The sequence below is a fragment of the Lacerta agilis genome, chromosome 11, assembly GCF_009819535.1.
Source record: "Lacerta agilis isolate rLacAgi1 chromosome 11, rLacAgi1.pri, whole genome shotgun sequence".
In the NCBI taxonomy this organism is placed as follows: Eukaryota; Metazoa; Chordata; class Lepidosauria; order Squamata; family Lacertidae; genus Lacerta; species Lacerta agilis.
Window position 1 is genome coordinate 29,184,810 of NC_046322.1, and position 15,005 is coordinate 29,199,814.

At 38.3% G+C, this 15,005-nt stretch overlaps 1 protein-coding gene across 2 annotated transcripts in view; it reads right to left on the reverse strand.

Annotated features, from left to right (window-relative positions):
* FCHO2 (FCH and mu domain containing endocytic adaptor 2) overlaps positions 1 to 15,005 on the reverse strand; it is a 69,997-nt gene that overhangs the window by 9,893 nt on the left and 45,099 nt on the right. For both annotated transcript variants that reach the window (XM_033164786.1, XM_033164787.1), the window contains exons 11-19: positions 14,727 to 14,751; positions 9,897 to 9,951; positions 9,048 to 9,226; positions 7,300 to 7,311; positions 6,420 to 6,444; positions 4,402 to 4,444; positions 2,755 to 2,840; positions 1,443 to 1,546; positions 1,212 to 1,341 (exon numbers count right to left, since the gene is read on the reverse strand). In XM_033164786.1, coding sequence (XP_033020677.1) covers positions 1,212 to 1,341; positions 1,443 to 1,546; positions 2,755 to 2,840; positions 4,402 to 4,444; positions 6,420 to 6,444; positions 7,300 to 7,311; positions 9,048 to 9,226; positions 9,897 to 9,951; positions 14,727 to 14,751 — 659 coding nt within the window. The remainder of the gene's footprint in view (positions 1 to 1,211; positions 1,342 to 1,442; positions 1,547 to 2,754; positions 2,841 to 4,401; positions 4,445 to 6,419; positions 6,445 to 7,299; positions 7,312 to 9,047; positions 9,227 to 9,896; positions 9,952 to 14,726; positions 14,752 to 15,005) is intronic.

Sequence of the window (15,005 nt, forward strand, 5' to 3'; positions counted from 1 at the left end):
ATTTTGAAAAGAACAAGAAACCATGTAGTTCTACAGCCACAAAATGTTTCAGAGTAATGCAGGTGACATAATACCTATGTGTGGTGGAAGACTGAAACAACACCTACTGGCCCTCTTTGCTCCTTGGAAATAAGGCTTTGTAGACCCAATCTGCAGAACACCCTTCTCTCACACAGACAGCTTTGAGGGGTTGAGATCATGTATACAGGGACCATATGCTGACAGGCCTGGCACAAGCACAGTAGGGGGCAAAGCCAGCTGGGCATTGTAATCCCCACACTGAATACGGCTTTACTTTTAGACGTTTTTCACAATAACGTATAAAACAGAATAAATGCCAAGTAATTCTGGATGTTCTGTAACTTTAAAAAAGATTACTTAGGAAGATGGTGATGAAAAGGAAGAAGTGATTTCTTTAAATATGTTACTTAAAATTACGTATTACAAAAATAAATTGGTTAAATATTATTATTATTTACTAAATCTTGTCCAAGGCAACCCAAAGCAACTTATAACCAACCAACGGAAGGAAGGAAGGAAGCAAGCTGCATAAGTTTATTTCTCTTGGCCTGAAGCAAGAGGCAGAACTGGAAGTTATGAGACAGCTAACATGAACCCCAGACAACAGCTTAACATTCTACATACTGCTGGTGAACACATTAAAAATGTTTGACCATTCAGCTGATACAATGATTTTTAGGAGAGCAAGGCCAGATTTGTCAAATGCTGCATCTTAATACCTTTGAAAATCAATCCAGAAAAAGTTGTTTGGATAATTGCTTGTTATCATGAACAGCACCAGACAACCAATTTAATAATTAGCTATTTAAAAAAAGCTTTTTCGCAGAGGGAGAAGAACTTCACCTATGAAAACAAGTATTCTCTCCAAAAAGAAACTTATCAGTACCTTATAGGCTTTATCATGCAGATATCCCACTTGTAGAAAAATATAGATCACCTAAAAAATCTAAAATCCTGCTAAAATGAATCCTGGCATAGAATGCTTGCAATGTGTGTGTGTGGTGTGTGCATGCATGCATGCATGCATCCCTGGTGAAGAGACCCTTTTTGAAGTAGCTCCTTTATTCCTAAACAAATTCTTTCACATCTCATATAAATGATTTATAAACAGCTTTTATATCCATTTTTCAAAGGCTAGAAAAGTTTTAGAATTAGATACTACACAGGGAACCATTGATGGACTTCCTTACCAACTGTAGGTGTATTTGCTGCACTTAATGAAGCAGAAGATGATATTGAGGAGGAGCTCTCTGCACGTGCCAAAGGAGCTGAAGGAGGTGGGCTGGAGTTGGAGGTCAAAGGAGGGCTGAATGGCCTTGGCTTGAAAACAAAATGCAAAAGCATAAATACATACAAAAGTTAAGTGGGAAAAGCTACACTGAGAGATAACTATAACTTTAGGCAAGTTGCAGTGCTCTTACAATTTCATTAATTCCACTGAGTTTCCCAGCAGTCAACTTTGGTCTAGAAGGTGGTCTTGGAGGAGGCACTAAGGTACCTATAGAAAGAGGGGTAGTGGGTCTTGCTGGAAGGCAATAGTAAACATTAATATATTTCTATAACATTTACGAACAGTAATAAAATATTCTAGTACACTAATTATTGGAATAGAAAACTAATTTAAACATAGAAACTACTGGACTAAACAGTTCAATAGTACTGACCATAACATTGGTGGTCAAGTAGTAACAATAGTATGAATACTACTCTAAAAAGCAGCACTGGAAAGTATATTGTTCCAAGATTATGAATTAACAGCAATTGTAAGGAGTAACATTACTTAGCTATACTCATAACATAAAAAATAGACTGCATGGAACCAAATTACTTGATTCAGATAAACTTGTAATAATGGTCAGATCTAAGTTGTTCATTGTGCAACTCAGGGGCAAAGCACACATGAAATGGAAAGTCTTACTTTGAACTTTCAATGTGATTATCTTTTCCTAGAAGCAGGAAATGCTATTTGTTACTGGAAGAAAGATAATAAACAACTCCTGTCTATAAATATATGGAAGTGCCTTCCACAAGTACACATGAAACAGGGTGCTGGATCTAGGACAGGATATTAGCAAACTTGCTAAAGTAGTTTCTTCTTTTATTTGCAAATATGGTAGTTTTTCTTCAGATTCCTTGGATTGTTCATTGTATTTGAGAACCCTTATAAGAGTGCCAAGTATATAATAAAAAGCAAAGCTTCATTCAATCAAGAAGCAGCATCTTCATTACTGTCTGTAATAAAACCAGGCTGATCCATGATCTGATCATGAATGAATGGGGTGACCTGGTGTGTATCACTGATACTTGTGGGGTGGGGAGCTGGAGCCATTTTCAGGCAGAAACCATGCAGAGAGGGAGATTGGACAAATCAAAGGAGGAAAGATTGGACAAATCAATTTTTCTCTTTGTCTGTTTGGCTACAGTCATTTCAAAAAGAAACCATTGAAAAAGTGATGAGAGAAATCAGAAAAAATCCCAGATTAGAAATATACCCATAGGAATCAATGGAAATCATGGACTCGTTATGCAAATACTTTCTAGGGAACACATTGTGTTCAGTAAGTGGGACCTGAATGTTCTTTATCAGCATGTTCTTTTTTAGAAATCATATGTAAGTTGACATTACTGTGACTACGTTTGAAAACCCTATTTACATTGCACACTTGTCATTAAAGTTTTCCAATGGAAAAAGAGGCATTTCCACAGGCTTTTCTCTGTTAATAATAAACCTACCTGATGAAGATGAAGACATTGCTGAGGATGAATCACCAGAATTCCTAAAGAGTGGATCCCATGCCAGGAGGTCATTGTTCCCCTTCCTATAAGTCATCATAAAATGAATATAAATTGTACCAGGTATGTTTTTGGAACTGAACTAACAGTTGAAGCTGCATATGCATATTAAAATAATAATAATGCATACTTAAATGTTTTATACCAGAAACTTTTCCCTTACAAATGTTGAAAGGGAGAATACTAGTGGTTTTTTAAATCAATATAAAGTATTATCATTCTTATAGCTTTTAATTCACTGTTACCATTTTTGAGGCTAATTAATAACGCAATCCTAACTATTTCTACTCATAAATAAGCCCTACTGAATTCAATGGGGTTTACTGCCAGCTTAGTTGGGTGAATACTGTAGCCTTAATCTAATTTTACATCTGTGCACTGCTTTGAACTGCTGGGCTACTGTTTAATGGTCTATTGAATTATCATAGACATAGTCCCTGAAATTGTCAATTGTTTGACATGCCAATGTTACTATTGATGTTTCTATTTTATGTGCCCTAAACCACTTTGGGAACTTGTGTGTTTGTAAAATAAGATTAAACAACTGTTGACCAAACAATGATTAAATTATTTTTTAAAAGTAAAGCATGTTGCGTGATAAGGACATATGGAAATTTGCTATACTATTTTTTTTTTCATTTGGAAAAAGTGGATGGAATGAAACCCCTTCTGTAAGCATCTGAATCAAATTCTGTCATAAATCTGTTTTATTTGACTTTTAAAAAACCTTCTGATTCAAGGTAGAAAATACATTTCACACACAAGAAGTATGGGCCAGATTCAACTAACTGCCCCCCCCCCCCGTTCCATTAGTACAATTGGGCTTTCCCCTGGTTCCACTACGTGTCCCCTGCACTCCCAAATTTACTCAGGAAGAGCAGGAGAACTCCCAAAACAATGCATGAGGGGAGGAGTGGGCAGTTCATTCCCTCAGACAAGCATAAATGCTTGCACTGACAAAGCAATCTGTTTAGCACTCCACTGAAGAACTTCCTATATAATGGCAGCTTCTTAAGGTTTCTGATTCAGCTTTAAGACTGCATAAGAGCAGGACTTCAGGTTGGGGATGGAATCATGTATGGCTAGCAAGTTAATTGATTCTTTTTGGCCTTGGTCTGCAACCATGCTATTATTTTTCCCAATATGGTCTTGTAGAATTTAGGTTGACTTTAAGGCAATTTTTAAAAAACTTATGGATAATAAAAATATTTTGGCTTATGACAGCAAGAAAGTGATTTATATTCTTCTGGCAGATCATATATAAAATTTCAGATGAAAAGCTATGTACATCGTATTTATGCTACAGGTAATTATCAAATTTTCATCTTGATTGTTTTATTCTGGAAATATTATGTATCATATGATATGAGCACAAATTAAAAGGGGAGTCAGGTAAGCAGCCAAAGTGAAGGATGAAAAAATAAATAAATGCAGAAATTCATCTTTTGGAGTCCCAAGCAGCCTACACCTAAACCATCACATCATAACTGAACACTGGACACAGGAATCTGGGGAAGGGGGGGAGCCCTTCAAACATAATAGTCAGTGACTCTTCAAATAAAAATAAATGCCTAATGTGAAACTTACTCATTAGATGAAGCAGAAAGCTTTGATTTTGTTAATTCTTCACCTAAAAGATATTATGACAATTGAAAGCCATGACATTTAATTAACAAAATCAGCCAGCTTTATAAAGTAATGCTTTAAATGGTAAAGATGAAATACAAAACAACTCAAACACTGACATGAAGTGGAAATGCATCACAGTATCAATCATCTGCTTTTGCCAAAAGTGTTTATAACAAAAATTGCTGTGTGAGAAGAAATCCAGGAAGGACATGGGTGTGGAAGGACATCAAATGTTTGCTTAAACGGAATCAGTTTGTTGGTTTTTAAGATGTATAGTTTTTAATGTTTCCAATGCATTTTATAAATGTTGAGAGCCTCTTTGAAGACTCCAAATTTTAAAAAACAGGATATGAATAGAAAAATAAATAGGAAGCGAGTTTTGCAAGATGCTGATCTCAAAATAGTTTTACGGTAGGACACAGGCATTACAATATTCTTCTCAAACTATGGCTTGGATTCTATTTTGCTCTTCTGCTCATGTAAGAAGACGGCTGATTTTTGCAACAACTTCTCTCCTTCTATAGCCCCCTGCACCATTCTCAAGAGACTTCCAGCTCTCAAAAACAGATTTTCAGAGGTGCATTGAGAACAGGCCTGTGGGAAAATCCTGATTTGTGAACATGCTCAGAAGGAAAATTGAGGTACAAGCCTGTCTTTACAGTTAAAGGTTAATAACTTGTATTAAATCAGTAAGTATTTAATAGGTAACTAATACCTGACAAATTTCCATATGGAAGTCACTTCTATATGGGAACATGTAAATCACTCTGTCATGTGGCAACCTGCCAATTGCAAAGGTTCCCTAGCTCCTACTTACCCCATTAAGGAACTAGTGTACTTGTATGATTGCCCTAATGGGGAAATAGCAGCTGAAAATAGCATGGGGGATTAACCTGTAGTTCCTTAGGCCTCAGTCCTGATTCTGAATGCCCAGCTCCAAAATTAAAAAGCTGGGAGATCACAACTCTCTAATGTTTTTCCTTTTAGGGCCAAGCTAGATACTGCTAAGTCTTCTTTGAGCACCACCAGCACACAGGAGAGGAGCTTTGCCACATATTTTATACACATTGCTCTAATGAAGGCTAGTTCTTTTAACAGCAAGTACAAACTGTCACCATATCCTATAAGGTTTTAGAAAAGTTTAACAGGACAAATATATTATTCCTTTTTTAAAGTTGAAAGTGCTATTAGAAATAGCTTACAGGACAATCCGAATCCTGGTTGAGCAGCAGCAGGGCATGGTGGAGTAACAGAGCCATCACCACAGCTCCATCACTTGGTGCTGCCTGGGAGAGAAGGCAGAGGAACAGCAATTGGGCCCATATTGGGCCAGATGTGATCAAGTGACATCAATGAAGCTAAGGATCAAATAGATCCCAGCATGGGCTAGCCCCACCCTAGAACACCCTTGTTTTGGAGCTGTGAGCTACTGCCCCAGGGGATCCCATAGTACTTCTGCCCGTCCAGCAAATGGAATGAAGAGCTCCATGCTAGCAGGGGTGCCTGAAGGGATATCTCCACCAAATCCATCCTCTCCGCAAGCCTGGCACCAAAGGAAGTTGGACTGCAACCTAAAGCCTGACCCTAAAGTCAGGATGCAAACACTAAGCTTTAATGTGTAGTACAGTTTCTACTGTCAGATTCTTTAAGAGTTCCATTAAAACCATCTAATATCACACAGTCATTTTATTAATCAATTTTATTATGGACATATATATCTATGTTTCGGACAATTACCAAAAGTAGGCAGACTTTTGCACTCTGTGGGTGAGGGCAGGGAAGTGAATTGTCATTAAAGTCATTAATATGGTAGCGGGGGGGGGGGGGGACAACTTGATTTAGGACTCCCTGATATCCCACCATATACAACTTTCCATTTGCAAGAAACAATTTATAAAGGAATGATTTCATGAACAAGAAGTTAAAGTCCAATATAAGACAGACCAGATGATGGTCAGCAGTTCACACACACTTACTGGATGAATTCCGGTTCATTTGTGCCTAGATGGAAAATAACAAAAATGAACAACGCTTAGTGAACAAATATTTTCTTCCTAAAGAGTTGGCAGATAAATTCCAAAGCCACCACTAGCTATTAGGCTTAGTACCTCTAACAGGCAAAGTAACTGGTAGAGACAGGTAGTGAAATATTGGGTAGATCTTCTGGAGATTAAGTTTGCAATCTGTGGTAAAATTAACCAATGGTGGCTTTTCACGATATGGACATCCCATTCCATGCAGACTGCCTAAAACTGCTGCAACGTGATGACTGCTCTCTATTGCAAGCCAATACTTTATGGCACTTAAGTTGGTCCTCTTCCTTTTTCCCCTTCATGACCAAGGCTGAATACTGTTGACAGATGTTTTTAAAGCCAAGCAGCTGCCACTCTGTATTTACTTGAAATAACCTGCGGGCACATTAGTAGCCATGTGGGAGCAGCTTCTGCTTAGGCGTCAAATTGTGAAGCCACCCTGAGAAATCTGTGCTGGGCTGATATGAAAGTAAATTACTGATCAAGAGCAGCTAGGGAAACAAAATGCAGTTTTTTGTTTTTGTTTTTTAAAAAAGCTGCTCATATGAAATTCACATAGTGCCCCAATTCAGATGATTGTCATGGGGACCACACTGCTCCACAAGAGGCAGCCACCTGTCCCCTTGTCCCTGACCTCACACAATATAAGGTCAGGGGCCAATTGCCTCTAACGCTTCAAAGTGTCTTGGAAGTGTAGCAAAAAAGCAAGCTTGAAGTTCACCACCATGAAACACATGTATGCACACACTCAAAACAATCACCACCCCACACGGCTAAGACTTTAATTAGAAGTAAACTATGGTAAATATAATTTAATACTTACAGGACTATGTCTCTGATGTCAGCATACAAAATAAAATAGGGAAAACATAATTACATATGATTTAGTGCAAGTTAAATGTACTACTGTATTCCCCTCCCTACAACTTTGAATCCTGAAGCATCAAGCCATAACGTTAATGTAATAAAAAAAGCCTAAGTGTAAAAGATAATTTTAACATTTTAAAGAAAAAGGCAAGAATCCCAATGGTGTAGTCTGAATGGTACCAACTGTTTATTGGAGATCTCAAATACCAAAATACTGAGTCACTAGTTGTATATTTGTATCCATCTTTATCTAGAGCTCGGTGTGTGTGCTAACTTATGGCCCTCTAGATTAAGGTCACCAGATTTTTCCCCCCAATGAATTTGAGGAAACTTTTCAACTTCAGTAGGAATGATAGGATTTTGTCAGGGGATGATTTGTAAATCCGGGGACTGTCCCCAGGAAACGGGGACGTCTGGTAACCTTACTGTAGATGATGTTGGACTACAAGTCCCATCACCCAACTAGTAGCCATGCTGATGGGTATTAAGAGCCAACAGGGGGAGTCAACCTTTTTATACCTACCGCCCACTAATGCATCTTTCTTGATGGTAAAATTTCCTTACTGCCCACCATTGCTCGATGGAAGGAGGATTCAGCTTATGCCGTAGAACCCCCTACCGCCCACCTAGAATCCTGAAACGCCCACTAGTGGGCAGTAGGGACCAGGTTGACAACCCCTGATCTAGAATGACCTTTTCACAAAGGAAACAACACAAAAAAGTAGAAAAAGCTCAGATTTGACAAACAAATACCGGGTAGTTATAATAGATGTGTACTGGATTATACAAAAATGTTCTTAAATGAGATATTTTAAATCAGTGTTTCTCAAATTTGGTTCCCTACTGTTGTGGGACTACAACTTCTATCATCCCTGATCATTGGTCCCGCTAGCTAGGGATGATGGGAATTGCAGGCCAACAACAGTTGGGGAACCAAGTTAGAGAAACACTATTTTAAACCCTTCTCCCTAGTCTTTTGAGAAACAGACTCCATCTCATAATAGCAGCAGACACTCCAAGACAGAAAAAGCCAAAGCAAAGATAGAATAGTTTGTTGGATTCATACACCTGAGGCAGATATAGTCTGGGGAAGATAAATTTGTAGAGTTAGCCAGGGACATATTTATCCATGTAAAATGCAAACTGTGGTTATGAATAATGTTATGTGACAGGTTGCACCTGATCAGGATGGAACCTGATCTTTTCTCACTTTTCTAAAGACAGTTAAGATGGAATATAGGAATCCAACAAAATGTATTTGTCTGCATTGACTGGCATGGGGGTAGGACCATGCCAAAAATATTGTAATTCTAACATACACAAAGAACTCTCTCTAAACTAAAAATCTGACTTCAGCGTATATGATTACAATCAGAATATAACACAATCTGTTCAGAATATAGCTTCAAAAACTGGACTGGGGTGTTTGTTTCTGAATAATGAGGCTCATGCTAATAAAAAAGTGGCTCTATGTTAACCTCATATGTACTCCCTTAACTCCATATATACACAGGCAGCATCTCTGCTCTTGCTCCAAAGCCCTGGTATACCACATTCCAAAATTCATCCTTTTATCATTTGAAATATGTAACTTATTAAAAATAGGCAATTGAGATATTCTACATTTGTGCTACAATGGTTAGTTTTAAAGTACTATTTACCGATTGTGCCTGATATACTAAATATTGTGCTCAGGTTACTTACAGATATAGCTGGTGAAAGTGTGATGTTCCCTATTGATTCTTTTAATTCATCCAGTGAAGGCATTGTATAATGAGAACTACTATTTGCCTGTACAGGCTTAATTTCCACATGGAACTTCCTTGGTTCATCATCTTCAGAGTCAGAATCACTTGAAGAATAGAAGTGGTTCTCTTTGGTATGTTATTTGCAGTTAAGGTGAACGTCATGAAGTTAATCACGTAATGACTAATAGCACTGCTCTATGCATACACACAAACACAGAACAACTGCAAATTAATAAGTTGCTAAATAAGATTTTTAAGACCCACAAAAATCACTGATATTAGTCCTTTACATATTTATAAAGCTTTGTGAAGAGATTGTACACAACCAGGGCAACCAAAATTATACAGAGGCTGGAGCAACTTCCCTATGAGGAAAGGTCACAACATTTGTGGCTTTCTAGTTTAGAAAATAATATAACATGCAGATTGTGGAAAAAGCAAATAGTTTTCTCTTCCTCTGTCATATTAGAATCCAGGGTTATCCAATGAACCATAATGGTGGGATATACAAAAAACTGGGATGGATTTAACAGGAGATTAGATAAATTTATGGAAGATAAGGTTATCAGTGGCCACTAGTCACAATGGCTCCAGTATCAAGTGGCAGGATGCCTTTGGGTAGCAGCTGCTGCAAATCACAAGCATGAGAATGCTATTAAGCATGCGTGCATATTGCTTGTCAGAATCTCTTAGGCATCTGGTTAGCTACTACATGAACAAAATGCTGGACTAGATTGGCCTTTGACATGGATCCAGCAGGGCTCATGCTCTATGTTCATAATTAAGCATTACAATAAAAGGATATTCTGACTAGCTTCTGGTTTAATGCTATAACCTTCATCATCAACATCCGGAATGTTCTGGAAAGAAAACAGGTAACTTATTAGATGACCATCACTATCAAAATATTTTCCAATAGATGTCAAAGCAAGCATAATGTATTGTTGGTTATCTTTAAACCTGTTTACGAAAGCAGCAGAGCTTATGTCATCAGAACTTCAAGCCACGAGTTCAGAGGAATCAGGTTACTCATAATTTGGTACGGTACTTTACAAGTCTTATAACATTCACAGTTCATTTTGTACAATTGGGGAATCAAAACTGGGGGATGATCCTAGCTAGAGAGTCTGGAGAAAAAAGAAACTCTTGCAAATCTATGTCCAAAACACTGTCCACTGAACTAGGCACAATATACCACATTAGTGAAGCTATTTCCCCAAGCTATCACTTAAAACAAGAGATAGCTGACCAATCAAGCATAGGAATTACATACACCAGAAATAATTTATGACCTATTATTCCTGCTTTCATAACCTTGACAGACTACACTGCAGCCTTTGATTCTTGTTCCAATATTGCACCTGGTATAGACTACTGCCAGCTGCCAGAAACCTACAATACTGTTGCTTTATCAGCACTAGTTTGTTACAAACTACCAGGAACCGTTACGGCATTTTCATATGTTGCTCTTAACAGCAATGCTAAATCAAGGTGTGCACCAGGAACAGATGGCTTCTCTATGGGATTCATTCCCAATTAAGTGCACACAATAGCATCACAAATGGCATTTTCAATTACTTTTATTTCATCTTGACATTCAGGAAGCCCTGAACCCCCTTTTGCTATTTTACACTGCTTTACTATTTTTATGCATGCCATTCAACTTTCTGAAGGAAATTTTACATACATTTTTAAAACCTCATTTAGGGTTTAGAATGGGTGGAATTAAGCTAATATAGAGTAAGATAACTTGTAACCCCCAAAGCCTCTCAATTTAGGTTTGAGTATGTACAGGTATGAGCAGGGGTCAGCAAGGTTTACCTTGTCTGGGTCGGTTCACTCCCATGGAGATCACTCCCGCGGAGATTTCCGACATCTGCGTCTGCGCAGATGCAATTTTCGGTGTCTGCATATGCGCAGACGCAATTTCCAGTGCCACAGAAGTGAGGTCCCACACCGCTGGTTTAGCACAACGTGGGAGTGGGTCTCGCCAAGCGGGTGGCTCGTGGGCCATTTAAACGACCCCCATGGGCCGCAGGTTGCCAACCCCCTGGATGTGAGGCTCTCATAATGAAAATGCCAATGCACCATCACAATGCCCTGAAATTTTACAGATGTAATAAACTCTGGGTGCATTGGCAGGTTCAGAGAAGCAATCAGATTCTGATTCCGATTCAGAGAAGCAACAAATTGTGAATGCAAGTTATACCTATATCACATTATCCCAGCAAAGCAGAAGCAAGAATCACTCTTGCACCTGCTGCTTGTAGTACCGTATTTTTTGCTCCATAACATGCACATTTCCCCTCCTAAACAGTAAGGGGAAATGTCTGTGCATCTTATGGAGCGAATGCGTGGTCCCTGGAGCTGAACTGCCCAGGGGCCAAAAGCAGATTGTGCTTTTTTTTTTTTACACAAAGAGAGAAGGGGGTGTTGAAAGGAAGCCACTGAACAGCTGATCAGCAAGCGAGAGAGATAAGGCTCCCTTTCCACCCCGCCCCCTTGCCCAGGCCTGCATTGGTGAATGTTCTGCAGACAGAGGCTGTTTGTTTCCCCAGCGACATGTGACTGGCTGATTAGATTATCTGTCTGAAAACTGTAGAAACGGCCCCCTTTCCATTCCTAAAGACGCTGCAGAACTGTGAGTTGAACCCCCCCCAAACAAGGCTTTTCCCCCTTTGCAAAAGAATCTGCAAACTATGAGCTGATCCTCAAAAAAATCAGGGCTTTCCCCTTTGGAAAAGAAGCTGCACAACTGTGAGTTGATCCCCCCAAACAAGGCTTTCCCCTCTTTGCAAAAGAAGCCGCAAACTGTGAGCTGATCCTCAAAAAACAACAACAACAGGGCTTTCCCCCTTTCCTCCTCTAAAAACTAGGTGCGTCTTATGTTCAGGTGCATCTTATGGAGCGAAAAATACGGTACCTCAATGTGAAAAGTAGTTCCTTCTACTGCATCGTAATAGTACTTTTTGGTCAAGAACAGACAGAGCTATGCCAAATGACATTAGTTTACACATAATGTTTAATGGGTAAGGCAGGAATAGGCAAACTCAGCCCTCCAGATGTTTTCGGACTACAATTCCCATCATCCATGACCACTGGTCCTGTTAGCTAGGGATCATGGGAGGTGTAGTCCCAAAACATCTGGAGGGCCGAGTTTGCCTATGCCTGGGCTAAGGCAATCACATGACAGCTTTATTATAGACCCATTAGTTATGTTTCTTATGTCCTTTTCCTGAAGATTAGCAATTTTACACTTTTTATACATTGTAAAACAAGTTCTCTCTTAGGATTACAAATTTCTCAACAAATACCAACTTCATAATCGAAACCAGAAAAATGCATCAGAAAATATTCATCCAGATTATTTAGACAGTTTCTCTTTCAAGAATGTGCACAATTTGCTTTTATAAAGCAACATGATTTAAAAACAGAAAGAGTGGCATCACACGGTTCAATACCTTAGCACTAGTTGTTTAGAATCATGAAGCTTTTGTTACGCTTGACCTCAAGCTAACCATGTTAAATGTCCTAACGAGACTTGACAACAAAGTAAACGGAACAAATACAAATAGCTAGAGGCCATGTGTACATTCTCATACAACCAAAGGACTTCTGAAGTTATATTGTTAAAGTTGGAAAACTATTATGTTACCTATAATAGCTAAATGCTACAAAGACCATTAAACAAAGACTCTAGATAGCTTGTGACATAAACTGAAGAACAAGGAAGCAATACCAAAGCAGCAGCAGGTAAGCTGGCTTTTTATGTGAGCGTAAAATGTGGGAAACGTGGTGATCCAAAAGCACAGATATGGAGCAGCTGGTTTACAGTGCTGGCTTGCCAATCAGATGGTTGGCAGTTCGAATCCCCGCGACAGGGTGAGCTCCCGTTGTTTGGCCCCAGCTCCTGCCAACCTAGCAGTTCGAAAGCACGTCAAAGTGCAAGTAGATAAATAGGTACCACTCAGGCGGACAAACACCGGCTCCCTCAGCCTATAGAGTGAGATAAGCACCACAACCCCAGAGTCGTCCGCAACTGTACCTAACGGTCAGGGGTACCTTGACTTTTATCTTTCTACTATTGCTATATTCATACTTATGAAACATCACTATTTAGGTAAAGAATAATAACTACAAAATAATAATTTTTAAATTATATTTCAACTTACAAATATCTGCCTTGGTAAGTCCCCTTCAATGTGACCTAAAACCTTGACTTGCTTATCCAGTGGTAGCCCAGAGGATTCATAACATATTCCCCAGCCTCCTAGGAGCAATACACCCTGCCCACCTGTCAAATTTGGCCTGTAAGACTGATCCTGATAAGGATCTGGTTCCCAGAGTCAAGGAGGTCCTGCACCCCTGATCTATTGCATTGTATCTTGGGACCTATGTTTCAAAGGACCAGGAGAATACCACAGATCACAAATAAAGTAACACAAAAGGCTACACTGGTAGCAACACAATCACTATTATACTATCTCTACTAAGGCATTTAAATTGCCTTGGATAAAGGCATTGGATTCAAGTGCATTAGACCAGCTCTTTGTTTCCTTCTGCTTCTACACAAGAAAGTCACTATAAACTACAAGTTCAATGCTACATTTTTAAAAACACATGGATACATTTTGAAGATATTTAAAATGAGTCATGCCAGCCAGTTCAAACAATACCAAAAACATTTTCAATTTGAGGACATCTATTTGATGACAGAAAATTGATTGTGGGAAATACTCTACTTAGTACTTTTCATGTATTTGTTATATTTGCATAACTTTTGTTATAAAGTGAAATTTGAAGAATGTTGCCACTTCGTAAAACTGGCATTAAAGAGACGGAGTATATGTGTAACACTTTGAAAATGCTACAGAAAGGAAATAAAATTTATGTTTTGAAAACGATGAAGCCGAGTTATTCTTTTGGGGAAGGGGAGAGTGAGTGATCATGCTTGGTGTAGCTTTAAAGGAATATGCCAGACACATTAACATTTGGATTTGTTTCATTAATTATTAAACAATGAGCAACAAAACAAACAAGTCAAAGAGTAAACATTGTAAGTCAACCCCACTTATGCTTCACTCTGTGAATGACCTAATTCCCGGAATAAACATATCAGTTTGAGCAACATAAAATCACACAAAAACCTGCTTGGGCTTCTTGCAACAGTTCAGAAAAAAGCAACTTCAGAATGGGTTTACAAGTGAAAAAGTTTATTTGACAGATATACATATTATATCTGTTTATTTTGTGCTTTTTATTATGAGACATTCTCATTTCACAAAATTGTTTAAACAAAAGAAACCAAACCCATGAATTTTCTAGAACATTGGAGGTCTAATACATGGGTTGATAGCTGCCCTTTCTACAGGAAAATTTTCAGATTATTCTGGAAATCCATTCTTTCATTTCAGCTACAGGGCGTTCCACCTTTCTGTCATCTCAAATTAAACACTGATATGGCCAAGAGGAACTAGAAATACAAATGATGAAAGGAACACACTATACATAACTTGTTTGAAACTAAAGAGACTGTGAACTGCCTTGAGACCCTTGGGTATAGGGCGGTATATAAATTCAATTAACAACAACAACAAATTTCTAGAATAACTTTAATCAATATAATAATACTTACAACTGAATCAGCATCTGGACATTCCCTGTTTAAAAAAATAGTGAATTGTTATAATAGCTATGGCTTTTATTTACTAAAATCTCTTTTGGTTTTCTAGTTAACATCTCAGTAGATACATAGCTGCTTTAGAACACCTTTAAAATCAGCCTATAGACAGTTATTTAATTTTTCAGGATTCATATATCACTTTTCCATTTCCATATATCACTTTTCAGGTAAAAAAAAATAGCAGCAGCAGCAGCAGCAGCAAACATTAATAAAAGCATGCATATATCACTA